The sequence below is a fragment of the Heliconius melpomene genome, chromosome 21 (assembly GCF_056956725.1).
Source record: "Heliconius melpomene rosina isolate 202511_hmr_F chromosome 21, ASM5695672v1, whole genome shotgun sequence".
Classification (NCBI taxonomy): Eukaryota; Metazoa; Arthropoda; class Insecta; order Lepidoptera; family Nymphalidae; genus Heliconius; species Heliconius melpomene.
The window spans coordinates 12147743-12166658 of record NC_140409.1 but is presented as its reverse complement, the minus strand read 5'-3'; the positions used below and the strand labels follow the sequence as shown (position 1 = coordinate 12166658).

Below are 18916 nucleotides of genomic sequence, written 5' to 3'. Positions count from 1 at the left end.
ATGACATAAAGATTATAGATTTAAAATAAAAAATCTTAAATTATTAAATAATCTTTAATTCGTGGTATAATTATTTTTTACCGATACTAAAATATATGCAGTTACTATATTTATAATGATATTTTTTACGTCATGTCAGGTCATAGACGATTTATAAAGCGAGAGTGTAGAATAAATTTTACTTTTATAGTAGAATATTTTGCTCTCGCAACTCGGAAATTGCTGAACTACCGAGTGAGAGAGCAATTTCGTTTAGTTTTATTGATTTTGAATGAATTAGTCTGAAATGCAAAACTGAGTGAAAAATCGTGAAGTAACTGCAAATTACATTTTAGCAAAATCTGAATTGCTATCTTCGTGAAAATATGAAATTTGCCGGAGATTTTGTGTACAAACCTTGACCCTCAAATAAGAAACTTTTTAGCTAAAAACTTTTGGTAGGTACGGTCGTTACGAGATATTTAGTACAATTATTAAGTTTTCTTAAAAATGTGCACTATTTAAAATAATACAGTACAGTGGCTTAAGATATAAATAGTTATGGGCAAATTGTTTGTTATTATAACTTTCTAACCCTAATTCAAACGTGTCACTAATATTCTAATTAGAAAAGCAAAGCGAAATGGAATGCAAAAAATATTGCACTGCTTTTTTTGGCGGCGATTGAGCGTAGCTTTATTTCTATGCTAATTTTGATAAACCTTTAGTAAATGTCGGCGCTAACTAAAATTCAAATTGGGTAGGGAATCAGTATTTTATCAACTAAAACAAAATATACACATTAAATTAATCTTTGTGTAATATATATTATTAGTATAATATAAATTGTAATGTGATACATATTATAAATTTAATTATTCGTTTTTTATTTATCTTTTTGATTTGTAAGGCAAATGTGTAATTTATGTGTACTGGCTATTGTGATTGTGTATTATATATTTTTTTATATAAGATATATTTCTTGTAACTTATAGACATTTAATATGTAAATAATACATATATTTTTTGAGTTAAGTTGATAAATAATGGCACCCTAGTGGCACAGCAACTGACTGTTGACACATCACATATATTGATATGTGGATTCAGTTTCCCTTTGGGTAATACATTATTTGCATTTGATCACTCTGATAACAAGACAAAACAGTAATGACTTGAAATTTGGATAGTGCCTGGGAAATGGAGTATTCTAATACTAGGCTTCTCCTATCTTCCCTGCTATATATGGAATATAGTATGAAAAAAAATAATTATTTACACTACAATATTTTTGGTATCACTTTAATTTCAATTGACATTTTCTTTATTTTAGACATATAATATAAATGATACAAGAATTTTACGATAGTTCAGATGATGATGAAATGGAAAGTCAGTATCAAATAGACCCGGAATGCTCAGTGCTCACTTGGCCAGACCGAGACATGCATAACCGATGCTGTGGTGGCAAAGCTTGGTGCATTAAGGTAACTCTCTATATTTTCCTGTTATTATAACATTAAAAAATTGCCAAATGTAGGTTTTTTATTCATCATTATATTTGAACACACCCTTCTCTATTATGGCACTGGCAGCATCAAAATAATTATAATGATTGAATTTTCATTTCCCTATTTTAGTAATAGACAGTAAAAAAATAGAGAATGTCTTGAAACTTGACTCTGTCTAAAAACAAAGAATAAAAGTGACAACTATAAATATAGTGACGTGTTGAATCAAAATTTGACTGAGTTTGATCAGTTTCAACAAGTGTCAATTGTCATGAAGAAATGTTTATATTTCAAGTCTTTGTTGATGTTTTACTTACATAGGCTTAAAATGGGGTGTTTATGTACTAAATGCCTTAGTATGAAGTAGCCTTTATTAGTAAAATAGTAAATCTAACTTAAAAAAATAATAATAACAAGGAAAAAGTCATGGACCAAGTACTGTTGTGCCATAGTTCTCTTTGCCTATTGTTATATATGCAAAAGATGTGTAAAGCTATTTTTATTATTAACTTCATGCTTTAGAATAGCTAGTGAACAACAAACACTACAGTCAGGTATGGTCCAATCTCTTCTACCATGCCTTCAAGGGTCCTGTGTTCTCCAAGGTCAACTGACTACTCCCCCTTACCACTAAAACTTACTATTAGAATAATAAACCATTGTTGTACAATCAGCACTATTAATAAAAACCAAAGCATAAAATGACACTTTTCTTTATATGAATGTTAAAAGAAACTGCAATCTTTAGCTTTTAAAAAAAATATGTGTGGCCTTTTAAAAGAAACGTCTTAGTAGCAATATATATTCATGAGGAAATATGTATGCTATTATAGAGGTTGGAAATATGTTGGAAAAATAATGAAACCTCCACTTAACTCAATTCTCAATCAAAGCTCATTTTCTAGTAGAATTGATTCACTAGTAGAATATATCATAATATGAGAAATCATAGTGTTGTCTATATACATTGAGTTTAAATAAAAATAGAAAGTAAAGATATACATAATAAAAGAAAATGTGGTGGTTGTTTCAATAGTTTAATTGGTTAAGGATAAAATTATTTAAGTTTGATTATTACACATTAATTAATATCTATATCAATTTACATACTACTATGGTAATTGAAATAATTGAGCAAGCCTATTTATTTCTGCAAGTGGCAAGGCTAGATAGAGATATGAAATTAATTTTAGTATTGATAACAAAAAAATGTTTTTACTCCTATAATTTATTTATAATTTGGTTATAGAAGTAAACACACCGTAAGTGACACAAGGCAATCACTGTAAGTGTATAAAAAAATATGTATACTCATATACTGGCATTGTAAAATACAATATCGATCTTGAAAGTAGATTAGGAAATATTTGACATTTTATTATTTTTTCTTTAAACTATTTTTAAAATTACATCAGAAACATCATATTCATCTTTTTAAAGACATTGTATATTAAGAAAAAATTCAACATGATTGCTTTTTCTATTAAGAAACAGTTTTATACCTATTATTTCGATTACCGTGACTAGTTTTTAATACATTTCTATGTGTAACAACTGCCATATATACATGTAATGGTTAAGCTGCATGACTTTTATTTGCATAACTAGGCACTAGAGTTGAATTGCAGTCAAGATGTGATTTAGTTATTATTTTAACATGGTGAGAACATAGTGTTTTAATAGTATTTTTGTAAAATATATTATAAAAAATAAGAAAATTTATAACAGATTATGTTGGTTTGTTTAAAGTTAGGACTAAGTATTACATAGTGATTGTGAATTTGTTCAACTCGCGGTAATAAAAACTTATAAGAAAAAGTTATCTTGTGCCTTAATGGAAATAGAGTGTTTTAACACTAGTTTCCCTTTGCGACCCTGCTAAAAATCCTTAATGTAATTTCTTTTTTTTAGACATTATAACCACATTGTGTGATGAGTGGTGTGAATCATATTATGAAATATTTTGTTTTCCCAGATCACAGGTTCTATCCTATGAATATTACAAATATAAAAGATTATTAGGGTGGATATTTGTCCCTATTTACGCGAAAGCTATTGAATGGATTGCGATGAAAATATATTAATATAGTTTATACATCAGAATACCATATAAGCTACAATTTATATAAAGGTTTTTGTTGTTTTGGTTACCGCATCGCATTTTCAGTCAGGCAGTGTTGGCCTGTACCATAAAAGCCTTATTTTTTTTTTGAAAGAGAAAAATATTAAATAAATAGGCCAGTCGTGTGACTGTAGAGGAGATGTAATATTTATTTAAATTTGTTACCACTTAACACGCAATCCCTCCAGAATTCGGAAGGCAGTTTCTCTGCCTACCCTGCTATGTGCGGGATACAGCGTGAAGCTGATTTATTAATTGAATGTTGTGAATAATTTAAAGTTTTTATTCCAGGATATTTGTGGTATAATATGCGCAGTGTTGACATGGCTACTGATCCTATATGCAGAGTTTGTGGTAATGATGGTGATGCTGGTGCCTGGTCTGACCAATTACCCGGTGTACAGTTATATAAACATAATGATATTCCAAGTGCTGGCGTTCCTGGCTTTCGCATCCCATTTGAGAACTATGTTTACGGATCCTGTGAGTACATTGTTTTGTCGCTTCTTTTCGTTTTTAGCCGATTTTAAAAATAAATGAGGTTCTCATTTTGACCTCGATGTATATATGTATGTACGGTTGCCTGCAATCATCTCGCATTCGGCTTCTTCTTCTTACACTTAGGGGAATGTTTTGGTATTTTGGATGACGTCAAAGAACGTTTTTAACTATTGATAATTTTTTTTATTTTTTTTAGTAAATTATGTAAATTACACATTATGATAATAACGCCTTTGTAACATTAGTAATAAACGTAACGTAATTGCAATAAACGTGAGTTAAGGTTGTGGGTTCAAATCCGATTCAAATGTTTCGTTTCACCAAAAACGCTATCCATTATTCGTTATTAGGTTATATTAATTTACCAACAAATGATTTTTGTTATTATTACGATTTAAAAAAAAAATTACAGGGTGCAGTACCAAAAGGCAACGCGACAAAGGAAATGATAAAACAAATGAGTTTCCGCGAAGGCCAAGTGATATTTAAATGTACCAAATGCTGCAGTATCAAGCCCGAGCGCGCCCACCACTGTTCCGTGTGCCAGCGGTGTATCAGGAAAATGGATCACCACTGTCCGTGGGTCAATAACTGTGTTGGGGAAAACAATCAGAAGTATTTTGTTTTGTTTACGGTGAGTTGTTTGTTTTGTTTTTGTAGGTATTGTTTGTGAAGAAATATACTATATTTTAAATAAAATTCTTAAAGACAAGATCATTTTTGAAAACCGGATGTTTTAAACATTTTACGGTAGATCGTGGATGACCACGAGGGTAAACCAGATTATAGTGGAGTAAAAAATACACTTTGTGACTAAACGTTGTGAGTTATTTTTTTCAAAAAGCTTAAAAAAATCTTTAGACTTTTTCTTTCTGTCTTGGATTCCTAAGAACCAAGGATCAATTTAATTACATGAGTCCCTCTTTCTAATAGCCGAAGCGTTATTTTATTATCCTCATGATTCCATTATGAAATTTATGTATATTGAAAATGCTTCTAATTAGATAATATGAGTTGTTGAAATTCGTTATCGTTATGGAAGACTTAGAGACGAGAGACATAGAGACTTATCAAATGATTTTCTCTGTTATCCTTATTATTTTTCCACTCAACATGCAATACCTCCAGAATTCGGCGGAAAATGCGAAACGGACGTGTCTTAGTGGGAATGGAATGCCTTAAAACTAGGTTCGCCGGTTCTCTCTACCTACCCTACTACAACGGGATTCAGCTTAAAGCAAATAAATAAACAATCCGGTTTCCAGTTCTACATAGCCGCCATATCGATCCACTCGCTGACTCTCTCCGCGTACCAGTTCGTGACGTGCATCAGGCACGAGTGGCGCGACTGCAGCACGTACTCTCCGCCAGCCACGGTGGTGCTTCTCCTGTTCCTGATAGCGGAGGCCTTGCTGTTTGCTATATTTACCGCTGTCATGCTGGGCACTCAGTTGCACGCTATTTGGAATGATGAGACGGTATGTTTTTTTATTTATATGTGTTTATAGTTTCTTTTATACCTTTTGTGTTTGTGATTTTAATTCAATCGTCTTCTAGAGAAATAAGATGATTTATACTTATTTAGAAAACATATAAAAAATTGCATGTGAACATTTTAAAAATGTGAAAAGGTAAGGCATATAAAGGATTTGATTTTTGCCAGTTCTCTTTAATATAAATATGTTTCTCATCTAACCTCTGATACAGTATATAGCTTTCCTATAGGTTGTAGTATTTGAATAAAGTTTGTTAAGAATAATACAACTAACACGGAATGGTCTTATTAAATTAATAATACTCAGAAAGTATTTAATCAGACCATTTGGTGCTCAGGGGCACAAGTGGGTGTTGTGGTTTTGATCCCCACTCAATGAAATAAAATATTTATTCAAATTTATAATTTAATTTTTTCGCTCTGGTGTCGAGACAAAACGTGGCGATGACTTCCGCCATTACGACGCATTACCTCTATATTTCGGCGGAAAACGGGAACGGAGTGTCTTTACACTAGGTTACCTCGGCCTACCATGCCGTGTGCGGGATACAGCGTGACGCTGAATTTCAAATATCTTTATTAATTATTTACAGGGCATAGAACAATTAAAGAAGGAACAAGCTCGATGGGTACGCAAATCGCGATGGAAGAGCATACAGTCAGTATTCGGTCGATTTTCCATACTATGGTTCTCACCTTTCACACAGCCGTCGCCTAAAACCAAACTGGAAAGTTATTTATATAGCGTCTAACAACATCGCTTTTGAGGTATTTTTTTTTTATTTAAAATCGATTTGAGCGAATTATTTAATTTCTATAATCGATGTTTGTTTGTTATCTTATTGACTGTTTGGATTTTCTCATCGAGTCGCTCGAACCTGCTATTACATTGTATGTATATTGAGATGTGTAATTTATTTTATTAGTTAACGATAAATATATTTACACTTGACTGATGCGGTTTTCGTAGAATTAGTTATAGACGTAGCTGGGAATGGAATATTATATGATTATATAAAATAATAGTATGTAATATAATGGAGGCCGTCGAGACGCAGTGGCACAGAGTGTGATTTTGAACGCGACGGTTGTGGGTTCGATTCTCACTCGAGTTATTTCCTCGCTCTGGTAGATCTCAACACGCAATGTCTTGAAATTGGGCGATGGGTGGAGAACAAAGTGTCTTAACACTAAGTTACCTCTGCCTACCCGGCTATATGCGGGATAGTGCGTGAACCTATAATATATAATATAATAATACAATACATGTATAATAATTAATCGAATCTTATAATAAAATACTCTACTGAATATTTCTTATATATCCCGCGGCATTTCAATACCGCCATTTGTTAGATGTTGTACCGAGTATATCGTAATATTTATAATTATTCGATTATAATGTTTATATTATAATAATCGATTGAATAAAATCAATGTTTTTAGTCGTTTTACTGAATTTGTAATTGTAAAAAAACTGAAAGCTACGTCTATGTGTAGTTTAAGAACAAATCACTTGCATTTAATATTGTGGATAATGTTCATATATATAATTATACATTCGAAAAACTGATATATCCTTACAAACGCCTTAAAAATCTATGTGATTGATATTATGTATTAACAGATTTACTACAAAAGTAGGTTTTTTATTGGATTTTTAAAATTTTATATAAAAGAACGATAAAATATTTTTTTATTGTATATGTTTATATACATTTATTTTATTATAGCAAGATTATTCAGTTCACCAAAAAATCATCAGAAATGTTTATTATATTATGTTTTAATATATAATTTATTAACTATCCATATATACTTATTAATTTTCCATATTTATATAAAAAATATATATTTTTTTTGTAGGGTAAACGTGCCTACTTTTGTGGTATTTTTGATTTATTAAAAAAGATAATACACGTGATTCTAACGGGCACACGATGCTGAGATATGCACTAGCACTCAGTATGTACGTATTATTAAATATCCACTCGTATATATATCTATTATTATCTAAATATATTGAAAAATATTTAGAACTTTTGTCATTTTCTAAGAACTACTAATACTACATAAAAAATATATTTGATACGCATATATTACGGTCTTTCATAATAACTAAAAAAAAAATTCTACATAATTATGGATTTGGAGTTAATTGATTTATTTCTTATTTAAAACAGAATGATAATTTATTTATAATTTGATAAAATTTTGATATTCAGGCCATTTAAATTGGGACCAACATCTTGTTAACATTGTAACTCGTCATTGACCTCAATCTAATAATTACATATATATTTTGCCGACGTACATTTTATGATAAGTTGAAAAAAAAAGAAATTTGCAAATAGTCTATCGTAATAAAAAATCTATTCATTAAAGAGTAAGAAATCAATTATGCCAATAACTTAATATTAAAAATATATCAATACTATAAAATAAAATGGACGTTGTTGACGATGGATGGTTTAATAAATAATATGGATGGATGGTTTAATAAATAATTAGAGTGCTAATTCCCCACAAAAACTTAAGAAAATATATTAGAATTTTATTTAGATACTTCACTAATATTTTGTTATACGAAATGGCTTAATATATGTGTTTCAAATATGTTTTACTCTGAATAAAGTTCAAATCACAAAATAATTTAAGTATTTACATACATATGATAAATCGTAAGTGTACAGTGAAACTTAAAATTATTGGATGTCACAAATACGAAGATATCATTGATGCAGGATTGATGCATATATCGTATGGTATTTTTTAGTGTATTCTAGAATATTCGAAATTTGATCATACTACATTTGAACACCTTGATCTATTATGTATTTATTAATTAATGGTTATGTTAAACGTAATAATCATACACTTTTTTTTTTATATATTTTTTTGTATTGAACTTGCAATAGATTACTGTTTTAAAAGTCGTATATATTTCACAATATCACTATCATTTCTACGAATTATTTATCAAGTCAAGCCAAATCGACGATCATGTTTAACACAAATATTGAAAAAACATTTTACACCTATTTTTTTGCTTATTTAAATAATTATAGTCAACATGCAAAAAATTTCAGCTTTCCAAAGATTTAATTTAACTGAATATTTAACTATATATGGCGACTTTTTCGTATATATTTTGCATACATTTATGTGTACACGTGCCTGCATCAATGCTAATAAATAAGGTTAATTTTAAACTAGAATCAAGTATATAGTGCGATCTCTTTTATCCTCGTTTTTTAAAACATTTTGTTCCTCTTGTACGCTATTAATACTATGGAAGTAATTATTTTTTTACAATTATACGAAATGTTCGATGATTTCGTCATTTTATACCAAAATTGTCTAACATTAACGTTCCGTATAACGCTTTATACAAATCTAGATGGAAAGATATAAATATTTTTTTAATAATATTGCTTATGTGTTTTAGCGTTTGCGATCTACCATTATCGATTTTTGTCCCGATTAATCGCTCTCGTACTAAATGTTATTGCGACTCGGACTATTAGTCTTTAAACATTTTCGTGACAATTCAATTTTGTAGTATCGAGTTCTTTATATATGTATATTAGATGTAGTAGTATATAAAGTAAATAAAAATTCCAAATAGAATTTAAAAAGATTCTTGTTTACGCTTTCACTTTTTACAAATGAAAAGTAACTTCTATCTTGTATAAGATCAACGGTCTAAGGTTAAATTAGTATTTGATATTAATTTATTTGTACGCACTTTTTATTTGCATAGGTTTAGTCTCGCACTTAGGTCTAGGTTTTAGGGCAAAGGAATTGAGTGAGGTCTTTATTAAGTTACTAATAATCAATATTGCTATAATTTGTATTATAATATATTATGTAATTATTATTGCGATACTTAAATAAATATTTGGTGATTGTAGCTTAGTGTGTCATTTGTTTAGATTTTCACAATCTTAAGTTCTCGAATAAAATTGCTTTTGAAAGAATTTTTGGAATGTTTACAAAATTTTTGGAATGAGTTTATGTTGTGTAAAGTAATAATAATAATAGCAAAATTTGAAATATTTGATTACTCCATAAGCAGTTTTATTCATCACGTCTCTGTTCTATACATTTAAAAAACTCGGAAATCAGATTGAAAGCGGCGATGAGATCCGCCATTCAACATGCAATGTCGTGAATTTGAAAAAAAAAATACTTTTTATTTTTTACAAAACATTTAGAAGCATATATATATGTATTTATATATTTGTTCATAATATAAATTGAAATTACACATATCGATGAGATAAAATTGTAAAATACCCCTAATTTGAGACTTTACCTTTTTATTACTACTCTTATCTGATTATTATTACTGGATAATTTAAAAAAAAGTATCGAAATCTGGCAAAAATACTGTACTATTTACATCAGTACATTTTACTTGCTAAGTACCAAGTATTTAATGTCTTTAAAACTATATATTAGAAATAGCAAAGCTTATTTAATATTCTTGTTATTTCAATAGAAATAACTCAAAAATATGAACAGACTTTTAATGCAAATTTCATAATAATTTTAAAAAGTTATCGTATTTTTTTAAAAATTATTACTATCTATTATATATTTTTTCTTTATTATTTTAAAATATAAGGCAGGCGCGCCTAAAAAGGGCCAGTTTCAATAAACGTGCGATTATTGAATAGTTTCTTTAAAATATCTTATTAGAGCTACGCATAATATAAAAAACGTTTATTAAATTGGTGTAACATGTAGTTTTTTGCTCATTTAACATAAATTATATTGATTGTATGTGAAATATCTTAAATATCTTTATATTTTAGGTAAATTTCATATTGTTATCGAATCAGTAGAATGCAAACGCACCTTATGATACAAAGCTAGAATTGTGATTTTTTATAAGAAACAAGTTAGATTTTACCAAATTTTTCAAAATATAATAAAAAAAATATTATGTATTGCATAAAACGTTGTTATATTTTATTATTTATTCAGTTCAATTGCATCATCTTATATCTTACGGCATATATTTTTTATTTATTACTATTTTTTTTACTTAATAAAAATTAAGTATTTGAAATTAGCAATATGAATCATTTTATATAGATTTAAATTAAGCAATAATAGCGCTATTTTTTGCGTAATAATTGTTTATTATGGGCCTTTATATGTTAAATATGTCTGTTTTATATTTTAAGATCATGTCAATATAATAATGTATGTATCGATTTATAGCAATATTGTATGTATCATGCATAATTCCACTACATTTATTGTTATTCGCGTGCTATAATATTTAAAAGTAATAATAGCGATTGCTGCATATCTAATGTATATATGGCTTAAACTACAATTCCTATTGATTTTCTTATTGAAAAACAAAATTGCCCACGAAAGTATTTGGAATTTCTTTTATTTATGTGGCTTATCTAAATTATGTGTTTTTTTTATATTGATTTTGAGAAGCTAATCTAACAAGCTCGTTTACAAATCGTTGGTTAATTAGCGAATTTGTTAAATAGAAGTACTTTATGCTAAACAAAGTTACCTTGTTACTATTGTATTGTATTGTATTGTATTGTATTGTTTTTTGCAAGTTGACCTTAGATATACTCTTCTTACTGGCCTAAGAGCTGTTCCACATTCAATTGTTCGGGACTTACCTTTATTTATTTTAGTGATTTTTGATAAAAAATGTTATGAACAGTCGAGTGTGATGCAGCCTTTATAGGAAGAATGTTTTAGGACGTCAGAGCAGTAGTTACGAAGCCATAGTTATAGTGCTTAATAATTAAATAAAAAAATATTCTTACATTTTTATAAAATTTAAAATAATTATAATAATAATCGAAAAATATATTATGGAACTAACTTTTTCTGACTGTCATTTCTTAATATACGATAATATACTGGCCTCATTTCTACATAAATAATTATTTTATTTCAATTTCGTCACTTCTGCTCTGTGCGTTCGTCAGACTATTTCAAATAAGTATTATGTAAACTAAATCGACACAGTACGATCGACCAGTCGTGGCCGCCTTGATGTTAGACTTTCTGTACGTCTGCGCGGTGATCACTCGGGAAGAATATAATCAAAAGTAAGAAAAATCCTAAAATCTGATCTGTGTAGACATCTACATCCAACTTCGGGGCAGCCACAACTCCTCGACCGTACTGTAAATAGTTGTATTACAGTAGTTCTGGTACTCTATAGAATAAGTACGTTCTTAATGGGAACACGTCACTGTTAATATTTATTATTAGGTTTAAAAAAACTTCACTTCTAAGAAAAAAATGATTAAAAACGATCATAAATCGATGTTCAGTTAACGCAATGTTAGATCTTAAGTAGAATTGGTCTGAGCAACAAATTATCTAGACATTTGTAAAATATTGGTAAGAAAATGTATATTTTATCTATTATACTACTTAATATAATATAATTATTAGTAATAAACTTTTTTGTTTCGTGGATGCTTACTTAAGCAAGAAATACATCAACTTGAAATTATAAATGTCTTTTATTTTATATCCTGCTAGTGTTACGCACGCGGATTTGCTTGGGGTAAAGTGTGGTTAAAGAGTTTATTTATTTCTCAAAAGAAATTACATTTCACTTAAAGAGAAATACAGAGTTATCTTAAATAAATACATATTAAACAATGTGAGCGTCGGAATCAGCAAAACATGGTAAATAACAATAAATTAATTTTTAACAAAAACAAAAACCGACTTCTAACAACGAACTAAAAAGTGAAAAATAATTATATAAAGATTTTATAATTTTGAAGTCGGTGCCAAGTAAAACAAACAGGCTTAGTAATTACATATTGTAGTAAAGGTGTTGTAGCATTAGTTTGACACCGACTTCAAAATTATAAAATCTTTATATAATTATTTTTCACTTTTTAGTTCGTTGTTAGAAGTCGGTTTTTGTTTTTGTTAAAAATTAATTTATTTTACGATTTTTAGTGATGGGTAGATCTTAAAATGAACGAGTGGTGATGGTGGTGGTAGTGGTTGTCAACGTGTGGTTGTGATTGTTCTATGTAAAACTTCATTTAATTAGCTATTATTTTTGTGCAAAGTTACATTTTGGTATATTGACAAGAACAAACATAAAAAGTATTCGGATGAATTCGGAATCTCCCTTTTTTGAAGTTGGTTGAAAATGAGAACATCCTCTTTTTTGAGATTGGTTGAAAAGAAATGCAACGATCAGGAATCTCACTTCTGACATCAATTTAAAAAGTTTTTGCTTGTAACTATTACAGTATAGTTAATTTTTGACCAAAAAAAAACAAACTTTCTCAATTTTCTCCGGATTCCATAATCGAAACCTAACCAAACTTTCACCAAATTATCCTTGAAGTGTATCCTTTCAAATAAAAAAAAAATCATCAAAATCGGTTGGCGCGACATTGAGTTATTCGGCTATTAGTCGCGCACATGCATAATGCAAATTTAAGACTTATGTGATTTTCTCATGGATACCATTGTCAGACATGGACCAAAAAAAAATGGGACCATTCGGGAAGCTATACCTTTCAAATAAAAAAAATTTTATCAAAATCGGTCTACCCAGTTAAAAGTTATGAGGTAACAAACATAAAAAAAAAAATACAGTCGAATTGATAACCTCCTTTTCTTACAGAAGTCGGTTAAAAAGGAAAGAATATCAAATACTCAATTAACAAATGTAAGTGAAAGGGGGTACATTGTGATAATTTAAACATATTGACCATGACCGTTTACAATGAAGTTAGGTTTACCCACATTTTAAGAAGTCACAATACAGGGTCGGATTCTACTTAATTTTTATAACATGGTCCTTTAATTTAGTTTTAAAATTATAATTTTTTTTTGATGTTTTTATATCTTGAGGTAATTGGTTGTAAATTTGTGCTCCTTCATAAATAATTGATTTTTTGCCATAATTGGTTCTTGTTTTTGGTAAGTATAAATTATTTGCACTTCTAAGTGGTCTCTTTCCTATTTGTTTATTGGTCAGAAAAGATAGCTCCGATTGTAAATTGTTTTGTAAAATTTTATGAATAAGAATACATGTGCTATATTGATATAGTTGACGAATATTTAAAATTTTAGTAATATAGTGCATCTATTATACATTATTAAGTTAACCTGAAAAAAATATGAACAGAAAGAATTTGAATGTTAGTAGATTAGTGTCCTTAATTGAAAAATAATAGTGAATAATAAATGATAAATATACAAGTTTTTTTATGTAAATAATGTTCCAAGCAACACCCATACCGCGAGAATATAAATGAAGGCAAGTTTTTATAAATCACACTCAAATCTGAGATCGTTCTTGGATGCCGTTTTCATTTATGATTGAAACCGTCATCTCAAGATCGATCTTAGATTGGAGAGCGGTATATAAATACGGGCCTACACTATAGGTCTTTTTTTGAACACATTAGAAATAATGCTACATCCGGCTTCAACACTCTAAATACAACGGTCTTTTAAGTAGGCGTCTCTACGTCTATTAAATGGTCCTAGAATCTAGATTTCTTCATTTGTGACTTATAGGTTTCCTCCGCCAAGATATCTTCGCCTCTTTACAAAATGCATTCTATTATTGTGACGGTAACTAATATTGGGCATAATGGTGGTAATTAGACATAATATAATTTATATGTGTATATATATATGTATATATATAAATATGTGTATATATATAAATTGAGAGAAATCTGAATAAAATATTTAAATGTTCCCGCTCCGGGAAAAAAGCGGGGCCACGTTAGGTTCCGCGAATCGGAACATAGACGGCGTTGAAGAAAGTTAGATCGCGCTATCGTTACGTTCATATTGTATTTATATAAATCGGCGATTTGGTAAATAAGTTAACTACCGCCGGACGCCGCCTGCACCAAGACTCCATCCGCCATCGCTACGAAGTGGTGGGTCCCGACGAGCCGACACACTACTCCCACGCCAGCACCCACCAGCCCACCACCATTGACCTGGTAGTGCACAGAGGGCTCGACGCGATGGACATTGAGACCCTCCCAGATGCCTTCGGGTCCGACCACCAGCCTGTCCTAGTTACACTTAGGGGCAGGCTGACATTGGCCAGCGGCCCACCACCCGGACGGCGGATCTCCTGGGTGCGGTTCGAAGTCAACATGGAAGAGCAGCTTCAGCACCTAACGCCTCCCATCTCTGAGCCAATCGTTGACTCTGTGGACATCGACCGGCTCGAGGCCAGGCTCACCGGGACCATAAAACAAGCGATGGAGGAAGCCTCAACGCCCGCCACCCCCCGTACTCTGCCGCCCATCCCTGCACGCATCCGCGCCCTCATCGAGCGGAAGAGGAAGGTACACTCTGAGTGGCAACAAACCAGGGACCCAGCAGTGAAAACCCGGCTCAACCGCCTCGTAGAGCGCGTGCGCAAAGCGCTCGTCGACGTCGGTGCCGACGCGTGGGAGCGCCGGATTGAGGAGGCTGATGAGGACCAGCCCTCCCTCAACCGTCTGTGTCGCCAACTCACCAAGAAGAAGCCTGCTACTCATCCCTTGGTGCACCCAGACGGCTCTCTCCGGTACTCCGCGGAGGAGAGAGCAGAGATATTGGTGGAACACTTGGCAGCCACGTTCCAACCAAACGCCAGCAAACGACCCGCCCACCATGCGCGGATGGAGGCCGACGTCGCCCGCACTTTGGCCAACCCAGAGCGACCACTCCCTGCACCTCCGTTCTTCACGCCTGAACTCGTCGCGAAAACGGTGAAGAAGCTAAAGCTGAAGAAGGCCCCAGGCTTGGATGGCGTTACAAATAGCGCTCTACGCCACCTACCCCGCAAATTCATCGCCGCCCTGACCAGGCTCTTCAACGCCATTCTGCGCCTGGGATACTTCCCCCGGGCGTGGAAAGAGGGCCTGGTCATTATGCTGCCCAAAGCAAGGAAGAACCCCCGTAACCCAGATAGCTACCGGCCCATAACCCTCCTCAGTGCGGTGGCCAAGCTGTTCGAGAAGCTGCTATTACCGCTTCTCCAGGCGCACTTCCACCCGCGCAACGAATAGTTTGGCTTCCGTAGCGGGCACTCCACCACTCTTCAGGTGGCCAGAGTGGTGCATTACGCAACCACAACTTTCAACAGAAAGGAGAGTGCCACAGCAGCCTTCCTCGACGTGTCGCGCGCCTTTGATCGCGTGTGGCATCCGGGGCTGCTGTACAAAGTGCTGAACGCAGGCATACCCCACTACGTCGCGCAGATCCTGGCCAATTATCTCTACGGCAGGACCTTCAGGGTAAGGGTGGAGAGTGTGAGGTCATCCAGCCACCCCATAGCCGCCGGAGTTCCACAGGGCAGCATTCTTTCACCAGCCCTCTACGCCTTGTACACCGACGACATCCCCATCCAACAGGACACAACGCTGGCACTTTACGCCGACGACATCGCCCTGTTTACGAAGTCGCTCAACCCCAAACATGCAGCCGTGAAGCTACAGCGCGCCCTCGACCTGCTGCCGGACTGGCTGGCGGAGTGGAGGCTCGAGCTGAACATCGCGAAAACCCAAGCGATCAGCTTTGGTACCCGGAGACAGCCTCCTCCGCTGATCCTGCAGGGCCAGCAGGTCCCCTGGAGCAGCCGAGCAACCTACCTGGGGGTTGTGATAGACAGGAGACTCAACATGACAGGGCATGTCAAGAAAGCGGCCACCGCAGCGAGAACCGCGCTGATCCTGTTGCGCCCGCTATTTAAATCAAGATTGCCATTGAAAACAAAGTTGTCGTTATACAAGGCGTATGTCAGGCCTCACTTGACATACGCTAGCCCGGCATGGTACGCCCTCGTCAGCGAGAACCAACGAAGAATTTTGCAGGTGGTCCAGAACCTCGCCTTACGGCGAGTGACCCAGGCACCATATCACGTTCGTAACTCGACACTCCACAGAGACCTCAAAATGGAAAGCCTGGAGGCTCACATCGGCCGGCTCGCGTCCAACGCATTCCGCCGTGCCGATGCATCGGACCATCTGCATCTTCGTAGCATCGCGCCACTCCACACCCGACCGCCAGACGAGAGAAGACGCCTGCCGAGGGATATTATCCCCACTCCTCCCTCCCATTCCAATTCCTGAGCAGTCACCTCGGTCGCTGGTCGCCTAAGCTGGGCCTCTCGCGGGTAACCGCGAGTCTCACCTGGCTGGGCTGACCGCCCAGGTGGCATATGCTCATCCCCCCTTCCCCTGCCTCCTCTGCACTGTGCCTGCCCTGACAGACACAACTCCACCGGGCCTAGTGCCCACCACAATGACGCGGTCATAGTAATGGCCGCCGCCAGAAACCACGGCGAGAGGGCATCCGCCCAGCTGCCGTTTCCCAGCGCCATGGCGCTGGAGGAAAGAAATTCAAGATAAGTTAACTCTGCCTACCCTTAATGTGGGGATTAAAATATACAATTTTTGATATGCAGTTATCAATTTGATACACTGTATTCTAAATATAAAGGGACAGCGATCAGTAACAAATTCAGAGATAGAGATACTTACTTATTAATTGTTATATTTTAATTTGTAACTATAAGCTCTAACTAATCTCAGCCTTTAAGTTAATTAAAAAAATATATTCAACTTGATTATAAAAAGATCCTTATTAATAACTAATATGAGTTTTTTCTAATTCCTTATATAGATTATAATTTTATTAAATATATTTAAATTAGGAATAGAATTTAAATTTTAACTATGACTCCGTGCGTGGTGTTAATGGTACTAGAAGTATTTCTCTGTTCGAGTGAAGCAAAGGGAAAGTGTTGCGTCGACAGGCGGCCAGGCTGACGCGAGCCCCCGCCAAGGTGACTAAACGCCATTGCGCAAAATATATCTAAGCTCGTTTCATTTGTGTCGTCTACGGTCATGGTACGTAACGTTTTTTGTCACTTTTTCAAAAAAACCAAAATAAAAACATTTATCGATTGTTGTTCTAGATATTTGGGTTATTCTGCTTGTTGGTGCTAGTAGCGGCATCTGTGGGTCGGCCTTACGATCCAGAGGATGGGGAACTAAAGGAAGTGCTGCCATCTAGTGGGCAGTTCGAGGCGTTCTACCCGCGGACGCACGGCGTACCCAACGGCTCGTCCAGGCCTGCGCACGCGCACGGCAGCTTCTTCAAGCACCGCAACCCGGCGCTGGTCGACGTGAAGAACGCGGCGGCCTACGGGTTCAGATTCGACGGAATGAGGCGGTTCAATTTTGATGACGATGAAGAATAAATTGATTTGTGAATATATGATTTTATGAATGGTTAATATGAGATTTTTTTTTTATTCCTTTTTATCTGATATTGCATAGCGAAATTTTAATTGAGTTGCTTGTCTTATAAACAAGTAGTAGATATATATTTAAATTAAAAGTTAAACTTTTCTAAAAAATATTTTGTTGTAATAATAATATAACATTTTTTATTTAAGAATAAAATCTAAATCGCCTATAGATTTAAAATAATATAATTAAAACAATCATTGCGTGCTTTAAGCGAAGTTTTGTTTAATTTATAAAATGACACAATTCTAGTTGTTCCATTGAGATATGAGATCACTGAGATTTGAAAGGACTAGACATTTGCTTTCCGCTAATTCGTATGCATTTTGTATTGGATGATGTTACTTTCTCTGTTACACCTTTACTAAATCTTTACTTTTAACATCTTTGAAAGAAAATAACACACTTAGAAAAAAATAATTGTTCAGAAAATTTGAACGTAGCGGGAGCCAGGCTCTGGCCACTAAGCCATACGTTCTCATCAAACTACGTCGATATTTTTATACGCTTCACGCTTGTTGCGTTGTTTGTGTGCGCGGCTAACAACATAATAACGCGGCTTCAAATCCCGCCACGGAAATTTTTTTATATGTTTCTTAAGTAAGTAAATATGTACTTATTTCCAAATAAGTACAGTGTAGCGGTGAACTACAACTGCCATGTGTAATAATAAAACTTCCCATGTATGTCATAACAGAGTAGTGATGATGAAATCATAATTAAAGATTGAAGAAGATTTTCATCATTAGCATTCATCAGCAAATATTTCATTTCCTCGAGTGGGGATCGAACCCACAGTCGCTCGCGTTTACAGTCACATTTTGTTCCCCTGCGCCACGACTGGCCTCTAATATTTTGACAATAATTATATTTCTAAATATTTTGATATTCTCTAAATATTTTGACAATAATTATATTATTAATCAAACAGAACAAGTCAAGAGGTCATAGATTCAGATTTTTTTATACTTCCAAATTTAGAATGACTTGATTACATGCATAATGC

At 33.7% G+C, this 18916-nt stretch overlaps 2 protein-coding genes across 2 annotated transcripts; both read left to right on the top strand.

Annotated features, from left to right (window-relative positions):
- The first annotated feature begins 187 nt into the window (after nucleotides 1–187).
- On the top strand, nucleotides 188–12123 carry LOC146527290 (palmitoyltransferase ZDHHC3). Its single transcript, XM_085205483.1, has 6 exons — nucleotides 188–437; nucleotides 1313–1466; nucleotides 3904–4095; nucleotides 4526–4747; nucleotides 5379–5591; nucleotides 6202–12123. Exons 2-6 carry the CDS (start codon nucleotides 1326–1328, stop codon nucleotides 6358–6360), a joined length of 927 nt encoding a protein of 308 aa, XP_085061609.1. The 5' UTR covers nucleotides 188–437; nucleotides 1313–1325; the 3' UTR covers nucleotides 6361–12123.
- A 5246-nt stretch (nucleotides 12124–17369) lies between these two features.
- Nucleotides 17370–17897, top strand: LOC146527289 (uncharacterized). The gene is made up of 2 exons (XM_085206214.1): nucleotides 17370–17508; nucleotides 17577–17897. The coding sequence occupies exons 1-2, from the start codon at nucleotides 17506–17508 to the stop codon at nucleotides 17859–17861; spliced, it is 288 nt and encodes a 95-aa protein (XP_085062340.1). The 5' UTR covers nucleotides 17370–17505; the 3' UTR covers nucleotides 17862–17897.
- Nucleotides 17898–18916: the final 1019 nt, after the last annotated feature.

What these genes read in the sequence shown, in the direction of transcription:
- LOC146527290 (XM_085205483.1), top strand. Translation starts at nt 1,326, where the DNA reads ATGATACAAGAATTTTACGATAGTTCAGATGATGATGAAATGGAAAGT. An exon ending in GAACTATGTTTACGGATCCT is followed by an intron (nt 4,096 to 4,525) that starts GTGAGTACATTG and finishes AAAAAATTACAG; the next exon opens with GGTGCAGTACCAAAAGGCAA. An exon ending in CTATTTGGAATGATGAGACG is followed by an intron (nt 5,592 to 6,201) that starts GTATGTTTTTTT and finishes AATTATTTACAG; the next exon opens with GGCATAGAACAATTAAAGAA.